Source organism: Physeter macrocephalus, chromosome 21, assembly GCF_002837175.3.
Source record: "Physeter macrocephalus isolate SW-GA chromosome 21, ASM283717v5, whole genome shotgun sequence".
In the NCBI taxonomy this organism is placed as follows: domain Eukaryota; kingdom Metazoa; phylum Chordata; class Mammalia; order Artiodactyla; family Physeteridae; genus Physeter; species Physeter macrocephalus.
Window position 1 is genome coordinate 82,339,453 of NC_041234.1, and position 23,806 is coordinate 82,363,258.

The window sequence follows — 23,806 nt, forward strand, 5'->3', positions numbered from 1 at the left end:
TTAAGTAGAAAGAAAGACCCAATAGAATACATATTGTAAAATTCATTGGTATAGTGCTTAAGAACTGGTAAAACTGAACACGGTTTAGTGCTGTATGTATGGGTGGTAAAAATACAAAGAAATATATAGAAATTACTCTCACAAGTCTGGACACTGGTTATATCTGATGGGCAGGGTGTTGTGATTTCATTCTTTTTTTCATAGTTACAATTTTTTTATTTAACTATAGTTGATTTACAATATTGTGTTAGTTTCAGGTGTATAGCTTCAGATTCCTTTTCATTATTGGTTATTACAAGATATTGAATATAGTTCCCTGTGCTATATAGTAAATCCTTGTTGTTATACATAGTGGTGTGTAGAATTCTATATCCAGCAAAAATTATCCCTCAAAAGTGTAGGAGAAATAAAGATTTTCTCAGACAAACAAAAACAACTTACTGTGCAAGAAATGTTAAAAGAAGTCCTCTGGGGAGAAGGAATATAATATAGGGGCAAAACTTAGATCTACATAAAGAAAGGAAGAGTATTAAATAAGGAATAATATAAGGTAAAATCAAATATTATTTTTCATTTTAATTGATCTAAACAATAAGTGTTCAAAATAATAATAGTAACAATGCGTTGTGTGATTATAGCATAGGGGTAAGTAAAATTAACAGGGATTGTGATTTCTGAAGGGCATATGGTGACTTTTGGAGTATTGGCAATGTTTTATTTTTTGATCTGACTGAACATATGTTTTAAGTACTCTTTGTCATGATCCATTTCATTATCCCTTCCAAATTTATGTTCGCCCAGGACGTCAGAACGTAATCTTATTTAGAAATAGAGTATTTGCATATATAATTAGGTAAGACGAGGTCATACTGGACTAGAGTGGGCCCTAGATCCAATGACTGGTGTCCTTTTAAGAAGACCATGTGAAGACACAGACACACAGACACACAGGGAGAATATCATATGATGATAGCAGCAGAGACTGGAATGAAACATCTATAAGCCAAGGACTGCCACCAACCACTAGAAGCTAGGAGAGAGGCATGGAACAGATTCATCCTCACAGCCTTGCCACCACCTTGATTTGAACTAGCCACCAGAACTGTGAAAGAATAAATTTCTGTTGCTTTAAGCCATCCAGTTTGTGGTTTTTTGTTACAGAAGCCCTGAGAAACTAACACCTAAAACTGTAGAAGTGGCTTTGGAATTGGGTAATGGATAGAGGCTAGAAGAATTTGAGGTGCTTGACAGCAAAAGACTAGTTACATTGAAGAGACCATTGGTAGAAATATGAATGTTTTTTTCTTGAGATTTTTTTAACATCTTTATTGGAGTATAATTGCTTTACAGTGGTGTGTTAGTTTCTGCTTTAGAACAAAGTGAATCAGCTATACATATACATATATCCCCATATCTCCTCCCTCTTGCGTCTCCCTCCCATCCTCCCTATCCCAGCCCTCTAGGTGGTCACAGAGTACCGAGCTGATCTCCCTGTGCGATGCAGCTGCTTCCCACTAGCTATCTATTTTACATTTGGTAGTGTATATATGTCCATGCCACTCTCTTACTTCGTCCCAGCTTACCTTTCCCCCTCCCAGAAATATGAATGTTAATAGTAGTTCTGGTGAGTGCTCAGAAGGAAGTAAAGAGGACAGTAGAGAAAGCTTCTATCACCTCAGAGAATACATATATCATCATGAACAAAATGCTGCTAGAGATATGAACATTAAAAGTGCTTCTGGTGAGGCCTTAGAGGAAATGATGAACATGTTATTAGACACTGGAAGAAAGGCGATCTTTATCATAAAGTGGCAGAAACTTGGCTGAATTGAGTTCTGCTGTTGGGTCGAAAGTGTAACTTATAAATGATGAACTTGGATATTTAGCTGAGGAGATTTCCAAGCAAAGTGTGAAAGATGTAGCCTGGTTTCTCACTGATGCTTATAATAAAATGAGAGAGGAGAGAGTTAAATTGAGTAAATATCTGCTTAAAAAGGAATCAGCACTTGATGATCTGGAGAATTCTCAGCCTATCTAGACAGCGTGCTCTGGAAAAAGGGCCAATGGTGTGGCTGGACAAACTTTCGCTGAAGAGATTAGGTATGTGACTCATGGATCAAATCAACCATCTCAGAAGCCAGGAATAGACAAGGGGTTATCCAGAAAGGATCTGTGTAGAACCCTCATATCTAACGGTATGGATCTCTTGACATACACAAGAGAATGACAAGATTTTTAAGGATTTTTATACCAGCAGAAACAGTGCCAGCCTGATGTAAAAGTGACAGAGACAGGGTAAAATGAAGGAAGGTAAAATGAAGTCACAAGTGCAAAAGCCAGAGAGGGTGGGGCTGCAGCTGCCCTGGTAGGCTAAGATGGTAGGGCTGTCCCAGAGGACCCAGAGAGCAAGACTACCCCCGGCGCCAGAGGACAGAGCGTTGAAGCCAGAGCATTACTCTTAGGTCTTGAAATCTAATGGAATTTGCCCTGCTGGGCTGCTAAATCGCTTTAGAACAGTAACCCCTTTATTCCTTCCTTTTTGCCCTTTCAGAATGGGAATGCCTACCCTATGCTTGTCTCATCATTGTATTTTGGAAGCAGACAACTTGTCTAGTTTCATAGGTCTCTGGACAGAAAGGAATTTTGCCTTAGGATGGAACATACTCAAGAGTCTCACCTACACCTCATTTAGATGACTTAGATAATGAGATTTTGGACTTTTTGAGTTGATATTTAGATGAGATTTGGGACTTTGACTTGATGCTGAAATAGGTTAAGGCTTTGGGGGATGTTGTGATGAGGTGAATGTATTTTGCACGTGAGACAGATATGAATTTGTGGAGGCCAGAGGGCTGACTATACTGGGTTGAATAGTGTACCCTCAAAATTCATGTCCATCCAGCACCTCAATATGTGACTTTATTTGGAAATAGGGGGTTGGCAGACGTAATTAGTTAAGATGAGGTCATACTGCATTAGGATGGATCCTAAATTCAAAGACTAGTGTCCTTAATAAGAAGGCTATGTGAAGACATAGAAACATAGACACACAAGGAGACTGTCATGCAATGACAGAGGCAGGGACTGGAATGATGCATCTGCAACACCAAGGAATGCTGGCAAATCACCAGAAGCTAGAAGAGACAAGGAACTATCCTCCTCTAGAACCTTCAGAAAGAACATGGCCTTGCCAACAGCTTGATTTCAGACTTCTAGCTACCGTGAAAGGATCAATTTCTGTTGTTCTAAGCCACTAGATTTGTAGTTATTTGTTATGGCAGCACTAGAAAAATAATACAGTGATTTTAGAGAAGTCTTCCAAGAAATTTTATTTTATAGAGAGAAGGAAAAATTATTGATACACACAATATCAATGAATCTCAAAAACATTATGTTGAGTTAAAGGAGCCTTACACAAAGAATATATAGTGTATGGTTTTGGTTATCTGAAGTTCTAGAACAGGCAAAACTAATCTATAGCATAAAAAAATCAAGACACTAGTTGCCTCTAGGAGAGTGGGATGGGAATTACTGAGAAGTATGGTGGAACTTTCTGGGGTGATGGTAATCTTCCATGTGTTAATAAGGGCTAGGTTACACAAATGCAGTGGTGTGTTGAACATGGTCCAATGATTGTGTGCATCACTTCCTGACTCCATGTTCAGTGATAACACATTGGTAGCTTGAAACTGGCCATGGTGGGAATGTGTACATCATGAAAACTGGCAAATGATACATATCAGAGTCTCTTTTTCTGGAGAGCTGGCTGTTAAACATTTACCAACACCTCACTACAAAGATGTATACATTGGTTAAAAGTCAGCAAATGAATACTTAAGATGTGTGCATTTCACTGCATGGAAATTTTATATCAAAAGAAAAAAATGTAAATATGTAATTCCAGTCAACAATATGTATACTGACATATTTAGGGGAACATATATTTACATTGGCAATCTATTTAAAATATATCAATAAAGTAAGATGGTTTGATAGATGGATAAAGGGATAGACAGATGTGATAAATAAGTAAAATATTAATGTTATAATCTAGTCAGTTATCACTGGGTGTTTGCGATAAAATTCTTTCAACTTTTCTGTGTTTAAAATTTTTCGTTAAATATTGGAAAAATATTTTCCCATTTGGATATCAAAAATATTAACATATGTAGTTTAATCCTATCTTTTTTAGGGCTTCAATTTTTTTTTTTTTTTTTTTTTTTTTTTGCGGTACGCGGGCCTCTCACTGTTGTGGCCTCTCCCGCTGCGGAGCACAGGCTTCGGATGCGCAGGCTCAGCGGCCATGGCTCACGGGCCCAGCCGCTCCGCGGCATGTGGGATCTTCCTGGACCGGGGCATGAACCCACGCGCCCTGCATCGGCAGGTGGACTCTCAACCACTGCGCCACCAAGGAAGCCAGGGCTTCAATTTTTATATTTCATTTTTAAACCAATTTCTACTTGTTATGGTATATAGTGAAGGCAGAGAATCTAAACGTACTGTTTGCTCAAGTAGCAAAACAATTGAAGGGCATTTTTTGTTTTTATCATTTTTTAAAGATAGTTAATGGTAGGAGTATATACACCATGGACACTGGCAAATGGTACAAATCATGTTAAAATCTTGAAAGGAAAGAAGTAATACTGGGGATAACTGACTAAGGTCCCTGGGGAGATAAGAGGGGTAGGATCCAGCACAAAGGAATAAAGATTAACCTTAGGCAGAAAGGATGTCCCTAGCACTGAGCTGAGATTGAAGAAGATGATAGCTAACATATGGAAGTTAGCAGAAAGTCAGGCAGAAAGTGGATGAAGGTTCTTATTGATGGCATTGTTTTCTTTGAAAAAGGAAAGAAGACTATGTGCTAAAAATAATGAAACAGTAGGATAGGAAAGAGTAATGAAGATCTAAAATAGCATTTATAAGGAATGAAATAGCTGACCAGGGACTAGGAGGTAGATTGCTGAAGAAAGAAGAAGGCTCTAGACAATACCAGCAATGAAGAATTTGTAGAGGCACTAATCAACAAAGTTATACTATTTTTCTCTAGTAGTGCTCAAAAGCCATCATGCATAAATAAAGAAGGCAATTAGTTGGATTGATTCTGGGTCATGGATTTGCTGGGTGGGTATGATACACAGACAAGGAAGCAAGGAGAATGATTCAGTGGCAAGAACGTGGGTAAATAATGGATGATGGAGTCTAAGCGAGATGTGGAAGGAAGAGGAGACAGGAAGGGGAAGACAGATTGGGAACAAATTAAAAGGTCAAGGAACTGGAGATTTCAACAGGGTTGAAGAAATGGTAAAATGAGTGTAAAAGAGTTGTGAGAGTCAGAAGGATAAGAGAAAGGTTGTGGTTAAGAGTAGTATACTGGAGTTTAAGATTTCAGAGGAAGTATATTTCCAGAGATAATATATGTTGTTTTCCCACTGATTTAAGTTTAGAAAATGGGATATTACACACACACACACACACACACACACACACACACACACACACACAGAGTTATCTTGACCATGATTTTGGGGGAGATATCGCACGCTCATGATCTAAGCCTGAGATGAAAAAAAATATTGTATTCAATTCTCTTCCTGTGGTTCTCCATCATCAACAAAGTACCAGCCCCTTGGCAAACGAGGCCCTAGACTAGGGGTTAGCAAACTATGGAGTTATCTCAAGATACAGTAAAATCACACTTAAAAAAGCAAAAAATCTTTTCAAACCACATATATAAATGCCATGATCAAGAGCACAGACTTTTATGTAAGAACAGACCTAGATTTAAGTCCTAGCATGGTCATTTAACAACTGACCTTGAGAAAGTCACTTATCCCCTCAGAAGTTCAATTTCATTATCTGTAATACAGCCACTATCTTACAGGGCTAAGGCTGACATGAGTTAATGTGCAAAATGCTTAGCATAAGGAGTAGCACAAATAAGCCCCCTATTAGGAATTCTGTTTTCAGGTAAGATTAAGTAAGTACACTTTTGCCTCTCCCACTGAATACAGCTATAAAACCTAGAGAGACTGCATGGAGTACATGAAGACAATGAAAACTACAAAGTAGCAGTTGGAATAGGTAAGAAACTTAGAATTTGAAATAACAAAGAACTCATGCCCAGACACAGCATAATCAAATTGCTGAAAAGTAAACAGGGTAAAAAACAAGTAGAAGAATAAAGAGAAAAAGTTTAAAAACACATACATTTATGGTTAATTGATTTTCTAAAAAAGTACCAAGACAGTTTAATTGGGAAAGGATCATCTTTTCAATGAAAAGCGGCAGGACTATTGGATATTCATATGCAAAGAGATTAATGTAACCCTAACCTTACGCCATATGTGTAATTCAGAAATTAATTCAAAATGGTTCATAGACGTAAATGTATGAGGAGCTAAAACTATAAATCTTCTAGAAGAACACATGTGAGGAAAATCTTTGTGATCTTGGGTTAGAAAGAAATCTTAGTTACAAGACCAAAAGCAGAAGTCATAAAAAAAAATTAGACTTCACCAAAATCATAAACTCTCAAGCTTCAGAAAATGCTGTTAAGAAAGGTGACATCAGTGAAAATGACAGAGTTAAGAAACTCTCGGGGCTTCCCTGGTGGTGCAGTGGTTAAGAATCCGCCTGCCAATGCAGGGGACACGGGTTCAAGCCCTGGTCCGGGAAGATCCCACATACCGCAGAGCAACTAAGCCCGTGTGCCACAACTACTGGGCCTGTGCTCTAGAGCCCGCAAGCCACAACTACTGAAGCCCACGCACCTAGAGCCCGTGCTCCACAATAAGAGAAGCCACCGAAATAAGAAGCCCACACACTGCAACGAAGAGTAGCCCCCCTTGCTGCAACTAGAGAAAGCCCGCACGCAGCAACAAAGACCCAGCACAGCCAAAAAAAAAGAACCTCTTAAATTTCTCTTGCCATAAAAGCAATGAGAACACTGGCAGAAATGTCAGAATCAACTTTTTCAGAACTCTGAAAATTAACCAATCTTGGAAACATTTATTGAAAAAAAATAGCTGAATATCAGTAAGAATATTAAGTTTTGTGGCATTTTAACTTGCCTTTTTCTCATCCCTTTCTCCCATGTCGGTAGTAACCTTGAAAACCAACAACCCCAAATCACAGTGAAACCGGCAGCCTGGCAACCGCTGAAGAAGAAAGAACAGAGTTGGAGTTCCTTTAAAGCCCCATTCCCAGAGAACTGTCATTACTTGATCTGTCTAGTGGTTCCCTGGAAGATCACACAAGCAACATTCTCTTTATCTGACCCAGCTCAAAACTCATCCAGTGCTAACAGCCTTTTTCCCGAGAACTTCTGTCAAAAACAATCAGAGGCAGTTGTTGAATTTTCTGGCTAGCTGAGGTGGTGTAGCTGAGACAAACAATAGGTTAACCAAAAAGCTTAGAAGGAAATCCTAGGGAATAAAATGTCCTTAGGGGGCTCTGAAAAGCTCTGACATATTTCTAGGAATCTAGAAGGCCATACATGTGCACAGGACTGTCCACATGACCAGAGCTTTGTGTGTGCTCAGGAAAGACCTGAAAAATCCATAAGCTCTCACCACTGACTAATATTGAGTTTCTGCGCAAGCAGGGAGTAAAGGCTACAATGGAGTTATCAACTGCTTAGCTGACTGTTGAAGATGTCTTCAGCTTACACACAAAGTCCATCGGTACTGGGAAATCCCTCAGTACTAGGAAAAGTACTAGTTCTAGACATAATTAAAACATTGTGTTAAGTTAAAGAAGGCCATATATTATATGATTCCATTTATATGAAATGTCCAGAATAGGCAAATCCATAGGGACAGACAGTAGACCAGTGGCTGCCTGGGCTGGAAGTAGAAACAGTGACTGAGAACAATCTCTGGGGTGATGAAAATGTTCTAAAATTAGACTGTGGTATTGGCTGAACAACTCTGTTAAATTTACTACAAACCACTGAATTGTACATTTAAAATGAGTTTTATGGTATGTAGAATACAGCTCAATAAAGAAGTGAAAAAAAGGACCCACCTACTTTCTTTAAGAAACTCGCTTTTTTCAAAATATGAAACTCACTTTCAAATATAACAATATAGATAGAATAAAAGTAAAATGTAGAGAAAGCAATTCTGGAATGCTGGAGTAAGGACCTCTGAAAATCTGCTGCTCCATAAAATCAAAAAGAACACTGGCAAAAGTTGTCAAAATCAAACTTTTGATAAGTCTGGAAATTAAGTAAAGGCTTGCAACAATATGAGGAACAGTTATTCAAGAAAAACAGCTGAGTAGCAGTCAGAATAGTAAGATTTGTGGCACTTTAACTTCCATAATCCCATTTCCCTCTCTCCAGTTTTTCAGTAGCCACTATGATAGCTGTGAAAAACAGCAGCCTAAGTGACACTAGAGGAAGCAGAGCAGTTCTGGTGCTCCCCAAAAGCGCCATCCTCAGAGAACTGTCACTGTTTGACTTTCCTAGCACCTCAGTGAAAAGCTACACTCTGAGGGTTTGTCTTTGACTTGGTTCATATCTCACTCCGTGGAACAGCCCATCCCTAGATCATGTCAAAGCCAATCAGTGGGGCTTGTTTAACACTGCAGCTGCTTGAGATGGCATTATCAGTTGGAGCTAACAAGAGGCTGACAAAAAAAAAACATAAAAGGAAACACAGGGAATATGAAACATAGGGAAATCACACTTCCTGCTTTCAAAATATACTACAAAGCTATAGCAACTAAAACAGTATGGTACTGGCTTAAAGACAGATGTATGAACGAGTGGAAAAGAATAGACAGCCCAGAAATAAACTACACATGTATGGTCAACTGATCTTTGACAAGGGTGCCAGGAATACACAATGGGGAAAGGATAGTCCCTTCAACAAATGGTGAAAAGTGGATATCCTTGTGCAAAAAAGTGAAACTGGACCCTTATCTTATGCCATTCACAAAACTCAATTCAAAATGGATTAGACTTAAAAATAAGACCTGAAACTCTAAAACTCCTAGATGAAAACACAGGGGAAAAGCCTCTTGACATTGGTATTGGCAATGATTTATTGGATATAACCTCCAAAACATAGGTAACGAAAGCAAAAACAGAGAAGTGGGACTACGTCAAACTAAAAAGCTTTAGCATAGCAAAAGAAAAAATTAAGAGTAAAAAGGCAACTTAGAGAATGGAAGAAAATACAGTTGACTCTTTAACAACACCAGTTTGAACTGCACAGGTTCACTTAATGCAGATTTGTTTTTCACTAAATACATACTATAGTACTACAAGATCTGTGGTTGGTTGAATCTGTAGATGTGGAACCATGGATATGGAGGGCTGGATATAAAGTTATACATGGATTTTTGACTGCTCAGAGGGTCAGTGCCCCTAAGCTCTGTGTTGTTCAAGCGTCAACTGTATTTGCAAACCACATATCTGCTAAGAGGTTAATATCCAAAACATATAGGAAACACCTACAACTCAATGGCATAAAAACAAAACCTGATTAAAAAATGGGCAAAGTATTTGAATAGACACTTCTTCACAGAAGACATATGAATGGCCGATAGGTATATGAAAAGGTGCTCAACATCACTAATCATCAGGGAAATGCAAATCAAAACCACAATGAGATATCTCACACTTGTAAGGATGGCTATTATCAAAAAGATAAGAGATAACAAGCGTTGGTGAGGATATGGAAAACTGGAACCTCTGTACACTTTGGGTAGGAATGTAAAATAGTATGACTGCTATGGAAAACAGTATGAAGGTTCCACAAAAGATTAAAAATAGAAATATCATATGATAAAGCAATCCCACTTTTGAGTATTTATCCAAAAGAATTGAAATCACAGATATCAAAGCCAAGAGTATAATGGTTGTTGCCAAGGGAAAGGGGAAAATGGGGAGTTACTATTCAATGGTTATAAAGTTTCAATAATGCAAGATGACTTAAGTTCCAAAGATCTGCTGTACAACATTGTGCCTATAGTTAACAATACCGTATTGTACACTTAAAAGTTTGTTAAGAGGGTAGATCTCATGTTGTATTCTTACCACAATTTTAAAAAAAAAGAAAGAAAAATAGGGAATGAGATATCCATAGGGGGCTTTGAAATGTTCAGACATATTCCTGGGACTCTAGAAGGTAAGGTACACGTGCAGGGCTATGCATATGCCAAGGAAAGTCAGGGCCTGAGAAGTCACTAATCTCTCACTTATGACTGATCTTGAGGCTCTGCGTAAAGAGGAAGTGAAGTTGAAGACCGAGTTGCAAACTGCCCGCCTGAGCACTGAAGGAGTGACCTAATACACACACACACACACACACACACACACACACACACAGCACCTTGGTAAAGGGTGGTAGAGTTCTTGATTCAAGACATTTAAGAAAAACTCTCCAATCATTAGTGGGCCACTATGCTAACTGGACAGAGACTTCAGTGGCTTTACACGACAAAGAATTCAAAATTGACAGAATTGGTCCAGGAACATCACTAAACAAACAAATAGCAACAACAACAAACACTGGGCGGGGAGGGGTTGATTGATTTTCAGAGTTGTCACATAATATCCTTTTAAATATCTAATTTTCAACAAAAAAATTATAAGACTGTAATGGAATGAACATTTGTGTCCCCCCAAAATTTGTATCTTGAATCCCTACACCTCAGTGTGATGATAAAAGGAGATGGGGATGTCTGAGTAGTAATTAGGATAAGATGAGGTTCTGAAAGTGGAACCCTCAGGAATGGGATTAGTGCCCTTATAAGAGTCATCAGAGAGCTTGGTTCCTCTCTCTGCTCTCTACCATGTGAGGATCCAACAAGAATTCAGCTGTCTGCAACCCAGAAGAGGGCTCTCATTGGAACCTGTTCATGCTGGAACCCTGATCTTAGATTTCCAGCCTCTGGAACTGTGAGAAATAAATATCTGTTGTTTATAAGTCACCCAGTTTATGGTACTTTGTTATAGCAGCCTGAGATGACTAAGACAAAGACACTGAGAAAAACAAAACGAAACCCCAAAAAACCAAGAAAGTATGGCCCATACACAGGAAAAAAGAAAGAGCTGATAGAAACTCCCCTGAGGAAGCACATTGGGCTTCTCAGGAAAAAAACTTTAAATCAGTTATCATAAGTTATTCAAACAATTATAGGATATCATTTTATAAAGAAATAAAAGAATATTTCAGAATATCTTAACAAACAGAGAATAAAAATAAAGATAGAAGTTATAATAAAGAATCAAATAGAAACTTTCGAGTTGAACGGTACAATAACTGAAATGAAAAACACACTAAAGGGGTTCAACAGGAGATCTGAGTTGACAGAAAAAAGAATCATCAAACCTGAAGATACGTCAACTACCTCATCTGATGAAGATTACCAAATTTGAGGAGCAGAAAGAAAAAAGAATGAAGAAAAAATAACTGAGCCTTGGGGACCTATGGGAGACCAGCAAGCATACCAACACATGCATAATGGAATCTCAGAAGAAGAAGGGGTAAAAAGAATATTTGAAGAGTTAATGGCCGAAAGCTTCCCCAAATTGATGAAAAACATTAATCCATACATCATAGAACCTCAACAGATTCCAAGTAGGATAAACACGAAGATACCTACATGGAGTCTGTCCAAAGAGACAGTAAGACAAGTAGTCAAACTGTCAAAAGCAAAAGATGAAAAACGGATCTTGAAAGCAGTGAGAAAAAAGAGGTTCACCATGGACAAGGGGTCCTGAGATTATTAGTTGACTTCTCAATAGAAATTACAAGGGGCCAAAAGGCAGTGAGATGACATATTTGATCTGCTAAAAGAAAAAGATTGCCAACCAAAAATTCAATGTCCAGCAAAAAACTATAATCTAAAGCTAAAGGAGAAATTAAAACATCCCAAGATAAACATAAACTGACAGAGTTCATCACTAGAAGATCTGCCCTATGAGAAAAACTATAGGGAGTCCTTCAGACGGAAATAAATGGACACTAAACGGTAACTCAAATTCACACAAAGACACTAGTAAAGTTGACTACATAGGTAAACATTAAAGACAGTATAAACATTTTTGTCCTTGTAACTCTTGTTCCATCTGACCTAAAAGATAAAAGATAACTGCATAAAACAATAATTATAAAACTCTGTTGATGTGCTTAAAATCTAGAAAGATGTCATTTGTAGGACAATAATAATACAAAGGAGGAAGGAGAGAACAGAGCTAAACAGGAACGAAGTTTTTAAATATTATTGAAATTAAGTTGGCACTTTAATACAAATTTGTTTAAGCTAAGGTGTTAATTATAATCCCCAGGGCAATTACTAAAAGAGTAACAGAAAGTAACAGAAGCAACAAGTTAATTAAAATGACATACTGTAAAAACCTATTCAACGTGAAGGAATAAACTGAGTAATAGAGGATCAAAAGATACAAGACATACGGAAAATAAATCGCAAAATGGCAGATGTAAGTCCTACCTTATCAACAGACTCCACTTAAATGCATTAAATATAAATTAACACTCTACATAATTGGAAGAATGGATTAAAAAAAGATTAAAAAAAGAAAACATGATCTAACTATTTGCTGTCTACAGAAGACACACTTTTTTTGGTTTGTTTTGTTTAAAAAAAAAGGTTGAGGGCTTCCCTGGTGGCGCAGTGGTTGCGCGTCCGCCTGCCGATGCAGGGGAACCGGGTTCGCGCCCCAGTCTGGGAGGATCCCACATGCTGCGGAGCGGCTGGGCCCGTGAGCCATGGCCACTGGGCCTGCGCGTCCGGAGCCTGTGCTCCGCAATGGGAGAGGCCACAACAGTGAGAGGCCCACGTACCACCAAAAAAAAAAAAAAAAAAAAAAAAAAAAAAAAAAAAAAAAAAAGGTTGAAAGTAAAAGGATGGAAAAAGATATTCCATGCAAAAAAGAATCAAAGTAGAACAGGGTACAAGAAATTTGAGTCTCCCTTTTTCCCTTGGTAAGTCTAGCTAAAGGACTGTGAATTCTGTTGATCTTTCCACAGAACCAACTTTTGGTTTTCTTGATTTTCTCTATTTTTTAATCCTTTTTTTCATTTATTTTTGCTCTAATCTTTATTATTTCCTTCCTTAAGCTTGATGTGGGTTTAGTTTGCTCTTCCTTTTGTAGTTTTGTTCTCATTAAACTTTATTTTTTAGAGAAGCTGTAGATTCACAGCAAAACTGAGGGGAAGTTACAGAGATTTCCCACATGCTCCCCTGCCCCCACACATGCTCAGCCTCCCTCATTATCAGTATCTCTCACCTGAGTGAGACATTTGTTACAATGATGAACCTACATTGACACATCATAATCACCCCAAGTCTATAGTTTACATTACCATTTACTCTTGGTATTGTATATTCTGTGGGTTCGGACAAATTTTTGTAGTTTCTTAAGGTGGAAGTTTTGATTATAAATTTGAGATTTTTCTCCTTTATTAATATGGGCATTTACAGCTTTAGATAGCCCCTTAAGTACTGCTTCTACTGCATTCCTTAAGTTTTGGTATTTTTTTTTTCATTCATCTCAAAGTATTTTCTAATGTCCCTTTTAACTTCTTTTTGATCCCTTGGTTATTCAGTAGAGTGTTGTATAATTTCCACATATTTGTAAATTTCCTAAATATCCTTCTATTATTGATTTCTAATTTCATTCCACTGTGCATAGAAGTGGTGAGAGTAGACATCCTTGTCTTATTCCTGGTATTGGAAGGAAGATTTCAGTCTTTCACCATTAACTATGATGTTAATTATTAACACAAATATATGGTCAACTGATTTCTGACAAAAATGCAAAGGCAAGTAAATGAAGAAAGAATACTCTTTTCAACAATTGGTACTGGAATAATTGGACATTCATAAGCAAAAAAGTGAACTTTAACATAAACCTCACACCTTATGTAAAAAGTAAGTCAAAGTGGATCACAGATCTAAATGTAAAATATACAACCATAAAACTGTTAGAAAAAAATAAAGGAATAGGGCTTCCCTGGTGGTGCCGTGGTCAAGAATCTGCCTGCCAATGCAGGGGACACGGGTTCAAGCCCTGGTCCGGGAAGATCCCACATGCTGCAGAGCAACTAAGCCCGTGCACCACAACTACTGAGCCCACACTTTAGAGCCCGTGAGCCACAACTACTGAGCCCGTGTACTGCAACTACTGAAGCCTGCGTGCCTAGAGCCCGTGCTCTGCAACAAGAGAAGCCACCACAATGAGAAGCCCGCGCACTGCAACAAAGAGTAGCCACCGCTCACCGCAACTAGAGAAAGCCCATGTGCAGCAATGAAGACCCAATGCAGCCAAAAATTAAAAATAAAAATAAAAATAAAAAATAAGGTTTAAAACAAAAAGAGAAAGTAAAGGCATAAATACTTTTTCATAATCTGGTATTAGACAGAGTTCTTAGACATAAAAAATGCACAATCCATGAAAGAGAAAATGCATAAACTGGACTGTATCAAAATTTAAAATATTTGCATTAATGCAAAAAAATTTGTACACTGAAAACTACAAAATGTTGCTGAAAGAAATTAAAGACACAAATAGAAATAAATGCAAAGACATTCCGTGTTCATGGATTGAAGACTTAATATTGTTAAGATGTCAGTACTGCCCAAAGTGATCTACAAATTCAAAGCAATCCTATCAAAATACCAATGACATTTTTTGCAGAAATAGAAAAATCCAGGAATTCCCTGGTGGTCCAGTGGTTAAGACTTAGTGCTTTCACTGCCGTGGGCCCCGGTTGGATCCTTGGTCGGGGGACTAAGATCCCAGAAGCTGCCCAGCATGGCCGATAAAAAAAAAAAAAGAAAAAAGAAATAGAAAAATCCATCCTAAAATTCATATGGAATCTCAAGGGACCCAAACAGTTAAAACAATCTTGAAAAAGAAGAGCAAAGTTGGTGGTCTCACACTTCCTGATTTCAAAGCTTACTACAAATCTACAGTAGTTAAAACAGTGTGGTACTGGCATAACGACAGACATACATACCAATGGAATAGAATGGAGAGCCTAGAAATACACTCTTTCATTTACAGTCAAATGATTTTCAGAGAGTGTGCTAGGACCATTCAATGGGGAAAGGCAGTTGTTTCAACAAGTAGTACTGGAAAAACTGGATATCAAACATGCAAAAATTAAGTTGGACCCTTTATATCATAAACAAAGTTAACTCAAAATGGATCAAAGACCTAAACATAAGAGCTAAAACTATAAAACTCTCTGAAGATAATATAGGAAAAAAGGTTTATGACATTAGATTTGGCAGTGATTTATTGGATATAACACCAGAAGCACAGGGAACAAAAAAAATTGACAAATTGGACTTCATCAAAAATAAAAACTTTTGTGCATCAAAGGACACTGTCAACAGACTAAGAAGGCAACCCACAGAATAGGAGAAAATATTTGCAAATCATATATCTGATAAGGGAGTAGTATCCAGAATATATAAAGAACTGCAACTCAACAAGAAATAAACAACTCATCTAAAAAATGGGCAAAAGACACCCTTGTCCATTGCTGGTATGAATTTAAAATGGTATAGCCTCTATAAACAGTATGGTGGTTCCTCAAAGGATTAAACATAGAATTACCATATGATCCAGCAATTTCACTTCTGTGTATATATTCACAAGAATTTAAAGTAGGGACTGGAAAAGATAGTTGTATATCCAGGTTCACAGCAACATTATTCACAATAGCCAAAAGGTAGAAGCAACACAATTGTCTCTTGACAGATGAATGGATAAACAAAATGTGGTAGATACATACAATGAAATATTATTTAGCCTTTAAAAGGAAGGAAATTCTGATACATGCTACAACACAGGTGACCTTGACGACATTATGTTAAGTGAAATAAGCCAGACACAAAAAGACACTGTTATGATTCCACTTACATGAGGTACCTAGAGTATTCAAATTCATAGAGACAGAAAGCAGAATGGGGGTTGGGAGGAGATGAGGGAAAGGGAGAATGGGGAGTTAGTGTTTAATGGGTAAAAAGTTTCCATTTGGGAAGATGAAAAAGTTCTGGAGATGGATGGTTACAATTGTTGCAGAACAATGTGAATATACTTAATACACTTAAAAAATAGTTAAAATGGTCAGTTTTATGTTAGGTATATTTTACCACAATAAAAGAAAGTTTGCTCTGCAAAAGACACTGTTAAGAGAATGAAAAGGCAAGCTACACACTGGGATAAAATATTTGCAAATCATATATCCAACAGAGAATTGTGTTTAGAATACATAAACAACTCTCAAGAGTCATCAGGAAAAAATTAACAACTCAGTTAAAAAACAGCAAAAGATATGAACTGACACTTTAGCAACAGGATATAAGGATGGCAAATAAGCATATGAAAAGATGTTCAACATCATTAGCCATTAAGGAAATGCAAATTAAAACTACAATGAGATACGACTTCACAGCTATTAGAATAACTAAAATAAATACCAACAATACCAAATGCTGACAAAGATGTAGAGCAACTGGAACTCTCATACATTGCTGGTGAAAATGCAAAATGGTTCAGCCACTCTGGAAAATGGTTTGGCAGTTTCTTATAAAGTTAAACAAACACTTACCATATGACCCAGTAATCCCACTCCTAGATATTTACCTTAGAGAAATAAAAATTTTATGTTCACACAAAAGCCTGTACAAGAATATTCATATCAGTATTATTCATAATCACCATAACCTGGAAACAGCCCCAATGCACTTGAATGGGTGAATGGATAGACAAACTTTGGAACATTCATACAATGGAATGCTACTCGGCAAAATGAATGAACTATTGATACACACAACAACTTGGATGAATCTCAAAGGCACTATGCTGAGTGAAAGAAGTCACTCTCAAAAGATTACGTATTGTATGATTTCATTTATATGACGTTCTCTAAAAGACAAAATCACAGTGATGGAGAATATAGATCAGTGATTGTCAGGGATTATGGGTGGAGTTGGGAGTGACTATCAATGGATAGTATGAGGAAGTTTGAGGGTCATGGAGTTGTTCTCTATCCTGATTGTGGTGGTGGTTACATGAATCTACGCGATTTACACGATTTACAATTCACAGAATTGTACACGCAGCACCCCCCAAATAAACAGGCAATTTTATTGTAAGTTCATTTCAAAAATAAAATATTAGCTATTATACCATCATCAATAGTTATACGTTACTGATTAATAAAAGTATTCAGAATTAGTTACAAAATAGGATCTAAAATTCATTAAGGTCATTTTATGTCTGGTATAATAACTTAAAGGTATAGAGAAAAATATCAACAACACTAAATGTAAAAGCTTTATTACAACTTCTACTAACTCCTCTCTTTAATATTCTGTATCAGGATAATATGCTCCCTGTGGATCATGTCCTATAAACATTGTCATATACTGAATATGGAATTAAATAAGAACTCAACTTAGAAGTCTGGGACCCTAGGTTACATTCCTAAATCTAACACTGTAAGAAAACTCTCGACTTGCCTTTTGTGCCTAATTTTATCTTCCTCTTCATTGAGGTCATGTACTTGTCTGCACTTGTCTTTTTGTGGTATGCTGTGAAGGTGTAAAGCAAGGAGTTTCAAAGATAGGAAACAGAACAGATTCATATACCACCCGCCCACCCCAAATACCAGGTACTACTTTAAGTGATTCACATGTATTACCTCTCTTAATTCTCCTAACAACCCTAAAACATAGCTACTATTAATATTCTCATTAATATTCTCATGAAGAAAATGAAGCACAGAGTGGTAACTTGCCCAACATCTTATAGCTAGTAAGCGGGGGGAGCCAGGATGTTCCCAGCAGTCTGCCTCCAGAGCCCATGTTCTTAATCAGTATGCTATAATGTCTCTCCACCAAAGGCTGTTTGTTCATTCTTCCTTTCCTTCCTTCACCACTGCTCTTGCATGTCTATGGTCTCTCTGTCTCTAACAAATCATTCATTCATTCTGTTGGCTTTACCTATGGTCTAAGCATAGATGAGCCCCAATTCTATGGATCTAGTTCTGCCCTCTCCCCTGAGCTTCACTGCTGCACTTCCAACAGCCTCCTCGATATCTGCATTTGATGATCCTGCGGTCTCACAAATTTAATATGTTTAAAATCAAACTCATCATCTTTCCTCAAAATTTCCCCATAAAGGCTTCCTTAATTTTGCCAACTGTTAAATTACACAGCGTTGAAGCACCTGGGCTATCTTTGACACATTTCTCTCCCCTGACCTTTATTCTCAGTCAACAAGTTTTACCAATTCTTCTTTTGTAATGTCTCTTATAATCATACCTACTTCTCTTTCCAATTCCATTGCCATCATCCTAGTCAGCTCTTTCTGCTGAAATGACTGTAATGCCTCCTAAATTGTTCTCCCTGCTTCCAGTTCTCCCTCTCGTGCATCCTATTTACTGCCACTAGATTAGTCACCTTCAAATACTGCTTTTATCATGTTACCCCTGGCTCAGAGACTTTTAACCATATCCAAAATGACTAACTGAATAACGAACTCTGTATAGGTCTATACTACCTGCCAAATAAAGTTCAAAAATTTTAGCTTCCTTTCTAACCTGGTCTCTCACGACATCTCCAAACACGCCATAGTGCCTGCGACAACTGCTGCTAGTGAAATGCCTTTCCCTCTCCTTCCTGAAGACTTGGTAGTATTAAAAGAACATTTAAATCTTACCTCCTCTGAGAGGCCATGTTCAGTCATGCCAATCAATGCACAGTGGCCTTTCCCTCCTCTGAACTCCTACAGCCCTTAACAACTGTATCTAGCATTGTTACTAAATGTTATATGTTTCTCTCTCCAACCAGCAACTGGCACGAAGTCAGGAACCATTTCTTAAACTTCTGCATACCTTCCACAGTGCCTAGCAAAACTTACCTGTTAAACCCATTCTTTCTGGTTAAGACACACACCATTTATCTATACATTTTGTGCTAGTTTATAGTTCTACCTAAAGACCCTTCACAATCTAGCCTCACCTACCTTTCCAGTGTCATCTCCTGTCAGTCCTCACTGTGTCCTATACTTCCTGCCACACTGAACTTTTCACTGTTCCCTAGACACACCAGGTTCTTTCACAATCCTATTCCTACTCACCCACTATCTGTAATGCCCTCTCCCCACTATTTACCTGACAAGTGCCTGTTGATTAGTCAAGACTTGGTACAAATGTCAACTCCTGACTCCCCCAATTAGACTTAGATGTTCTATCCCTGTGTCCCCTCAGCATTTTATTCACGTCTCTACAATAGCAATTTTCATGTTGTACTGCAACTAACTAGGTACATATTTGTCTTTCTCAAGGGACTATACATTCCTCAAGAGTAGCAATAGTTCATCTTTCCCCTACTCCCTTCACTAACTCTTCATAGTTAATGCCCTGATGTTAAATCTTTCTGTCAGTGAAAGAACATATCAAGTCAGTGGCGATCACATACCTTGGTAATAAAGAGCCTTGAGGAAGGAGTGACGATCAGCTCCCTGAAATAAAGAATTTTCTATTTCCATTTCTCGCCGGGTCAGCTGTTTGCTCTTTGCAAATCTCTGTGGCAGGCAAAGGATGCGCTGACGCTCTGAGATTCTTTCCTCAATATCTTGAAGACGGTTCTGTATCGCTTCAGGGGTTGCCCTAAGTCTCGCCCTCTGAAATAAGAGAAATGAGATGGCATATATCACAGAGGACACACCCTAAAAGTGACAATCTGATGCCTTAAACGAGAAAGAAAATGATCAGGGCCCAGAAATGGTCATTTACAGACATGTTAGCTAAGAAGTCAAGGAGCAGGAATACCCTGCGGTCCAGTGGTTAGGACTCTGCACTTTCACAGCCGAGGGCAGGGGTTCAATATTTGGTCAGGGAACTAAGATCTCACAAGCCACGTGGCACGGCCAAAAATAAATAAATAAAATTTTAAAAATAAGATAAAATCCCATTTGTTTAGGGGAAAAAAAGTCAAGGAGCAGCTTCTCTTTTACCAAGGTCCTTATCCTAAAAACCAAAGAAGATTCAGACACAAAGCTCCCTGTTGTGAGAACTAAAAATGAAAAGGTTCTCAGTACCAAAATGAAAAGATCTTACTTTTTATTCTCCAGAAAAAATTTGCCCCACTCACCTTTTCACCTGAAACATGGCTCTTCCAAATCAAGATTTCTGTCTCATTAAGCCCTAGTTCCCTGAGAGAAGCAGTCTCCTGGTCCTTCTCATGCAGTGTCTGGAACTGGGACAAAGTCATAGTCCCAGCTGCTTCCTTCCCAAAGGGCTTGTACATAGTACCAGGAGCAAAGCTCTCTTTCTTAGATACACATCTGCAAAACAAGCAGGAAGAGAGTAAGAACATCTTCAAAAGTTACCACAATTCACAGAAATGGGGCTCGCCATTAAGAGGCACAATGAAACTCAGTGGCAATTTCTCTCTCACATGCTATTTTTAGGCTGAAGCACCACTGTAATGATATGGAACTCCACCAGTAATCCAGGACTAATGACTGAATCAAATATTTATTTATTGGGCACCTACTTTGCATCAGAGACTGTGCCAGGTACTGAGGATTAAACAGTAAAAAAGATAAAAACAGTTTTGGCTTTTGTGGAAGAACTGTAGAAGAGAGGCAAATAAACAGGCAATAATACTGGATTATAAGTGCTATGTATGTTAAAGGAAGACACAGGAAAGGTACTTAACCCAGACGGAGTGGGATATGGGAGGCTTCCTAAAGGAAGAGACACAGAAGTAAAACCCTGCCTAATAAGTAGAAGTCTGCCAAGGAAAGCGGGCTGAGAGAGGAGTGTTACATCCAGACTTTAAGAGGCATCTGTCACCTGGAGGTGAGGGTCTATGATAGTCTGTTTGCAAAATCAATACCTACTCCTCAATGGAGACACTGGTATCAAGTTGATGCTGAAGGAGGCTTTTCAGCTGCCTCTCCCCTTCTGTTTCCAGCTCCTCCAGGACATGCTCATCACTCTTCACACAGCTATTTACCCTGGAATAGATACAAGAATATATGTGGAAAGTAGAAGAGACAGTTAATCTCAAAATATATTCTTTATCTATATTATCTACCATTAGTGATCCCATTTGTTCAAAGACACTTCTCTATTTGTTGTCCTTTATCATTCATTCCACAAACATTAACTAAATACCTGTTTACACACAATGAATGCACTGTGCTGGGTACTGATAGAGTCAAAGATATTCAAGACAGCATCTTTATCATCAAAAATCTTGCAATTTATTTAGGGAAAGGTAACAGATACGTATGTGTTGAGTGCATGTGCAGGGCAGGGGGGAAGAAGGGGAGAGAGAGAGAGAGAGAGGGAGGGAGGGAGAGAGAGGGAGAGGGAAAAGGACAGGGAGAGAGAGACGGACAGAGGGAGAGAGAGAGGAAGAAAGATTTTAAATCTTTTATATCTTCTTTATGAAGCATATGCCAAATCAGTAGTTCATAGAATAAAGATAATTGGGAGGCAAGGTAGTAAATGAAGACTTGGGAAAGGTAATTCTTACACTGGCATTTGAAGGATTGAGTATGATGAAGGAAAGAACAGGGAGAACGAGTATGAAGAGACAGAACTATGTTCTGGGGGATAATAAGAAGTTCAATTTAGCTGGCATTCATGTATGGGAGCCTTGGGAGATCATGTCGGAAGGGTAATTAGACTCAGACTGTGAATGGCCTTAAATACACCAACTAAGAGGTCTGGACCTTAATGTACACGTATTAGAAAGCAATTTATTAGGTAGTTAAGTGACATGGTACAAGTGATGGTTTAGGAAAATGAATGTGGTTATAATAAGCCTTATGGAATAGTATGGAATAGTAAGAAAGAAACCAGAAGAACTAGTTAGGAGACTATAATTTATCAAGCATAAGGTGATGAAAGTACAAACTGGAGTGGTAATAGAAATTGAAAGAAGGGTTAGATGAGAAAGGCCTTTTGAAGGTAGGGGTAAGGGAGAAGTGAAAGATAACCCTGAATTTCAAGTTGTGTAACTGAGAGATGGGACCAATGAACTAAAGAGGAAGTTCCAGATGGACTAAATGGTTTGGGAAAGGGAAGTCATTATTGTGTTAGCCGTGTTGAGTCAACTACCTATTACAATGGAAATACCAACATGAAGTATCAGGAATGCTTCAAAGACATACTGAGTCTGAGGTGACAATGTGATACTGGCTAAAAGGAAAGTGATAGCAGAACTATTGTACAGATAAGAGTCTGAGGCTGCATATGGAAATCTTTAGTCATCTGTGTTGTCAGGATCTGGAGCTGTGAGAGAGAAGATTACCAAAGAAGAGAGTATAGAAACAAAGATGAAGGGGGTCATAACATTTTACAGCTTAAGCACTGCTGTGTAGAAATCTAGGTAATGCTAATATGAGCTAACTAACCCTAAATAATTAAAAACTCTGAGTGTAAAGAAAGAGCAGGACCATTTAAGTGTGCAACAAATGATTATAAAAGACAAAAACAAAGTGAGTTAACTCCATGAGGAAAATAAATATTAAATACCTTTCTTAAAAAATAGCCCTTTACTACCGGGGTTATGATGAGACCTAAAAGATGTAACTCCCATAATTATAAGCAAGATTGCCATACTTTAGACAGACTTATACCAACTTTGGGAAATTTTAAAGTAACCATAGGCCCAGGGTTTTCAAAAATTCCTTTTCAGTATGTTAATCTTTACTTATTATTTAGAATTCTGAAAGTTCTTGCTAAGTTTAAAGTGGCTTTGAAATGAATAAACCATAGCTAAATACATCAGTACACATGAAATTCAAAAAGAAATGTGGAGTGAAAAAAAGCAAGTCACAGAAAAATTCATATAATATGTGTCTGCGTAGAGTTGGAAATGGGATAACACTAGCAACACTTTGTTTAGATATAAATTCGTACGTGATAAAACTATTTAAAAAGAAAAAAGCAAGGGAATGATTAACGCAAAATACTGGCTAGTGATCCCCTCAGGGAGGGAAGAGAAGCACTCAGGGAAGGGCACACAGGGGACTTCTGATACTGGTAATGTTCTATGAATACTGTATCGATGATACTGCTGTTATCAAATGATACAGCATCCATGCTACTGATACTGGTAATGTTCTATTTCTAAAGCTTGTAGTGAGTACGAGTCTATTATTATTCCTTAACCTGTATATATACATTATTTTGCATGTATGAAAGATATCATAAACATTTTTTAAAAGTCATTTTGAGACAAGGAAAATCAGAAACTTTTTTTGAAAAAGATGCAGAAACTGACAGTGCAGGAGAGCATTATACCAGTAAGAATTTAAATGCACCTCTCTATTCCAGAGTGATTATTCTACTTGCAGAATGAATACAAAACTAATTTAATGAGGATCCTTTAAAAAGGCTTTGTGTACTGTCAATAATTGTAAGCTCAGGCTTTCAACAAAGACCAGCCACGTTAAAGCTGCCATTTCCTGCAGAACCAGTAGGGGGAACTGCTCGCAGCGGTGCCTTTCTTTTCTTACAATACATGGAACCGGCTTGGTACCCTGCTTCTAAATTTGTAAAAACAAAGTATCACTTGCTTACTTTAAGACCTGAAAATGCTACATGGTCTCTGAGCCCGAGAAAGTCCTCTTTAACACACAAACACTGCGAATAAACGCGCCCACCCTGGGCCCCTTTCTGAGAATGGGGTGGAGGTAGGGCGGGACAGGGAGGAGCTGGCCCGCGTTTCTCCGGCGCAGGCCGGTTTCATCAATCGGCCAAGACCCTTTTACCTGGGTGGGTCCGTC

At 38.0% G+C, this 23,806-nt stretch overlaps 1 protein-coding gene across 2 annotated transcripts in view; it reads right to left on the reverse strand.

The window, feature by feature from the left end:
- Positions 1 to 23,806, reverse strand: part of RBM41 (RNA binding motif protein 41) — a 62,616-nt gene that overhangs the window by 38,465 nt on the left and 345 nt on the right. The window contains exons 2-5 of one of the 2 annotated variants that reach the window (XM_007113706.3): positions 20,906 to 21,022; positions 20,152 to 20,344; positions 19,477 to 19,681; positions 17,515 to 17,586 (exon numbers count right to left, since the gene is read on the reverse strand). In XM_007113706.3, coding sequence (XP_007113768.1) covers positions 17,515 to 17,586; positions 19,477 to 19,681; positions 20,152 to 20,344; positions 20,906 to 21,022 — 587 coding nt within the window. The remainder of the gene's footprint in view (positions 1 to 17,514; positions 17,587 to 19,476; positions 19,682 to 20,151; positions 20,345 to 20,905; positions 21,023 to 23,806) is intronic. The other variant, XM_007113707.3, reaches the window with a different exon arrangement.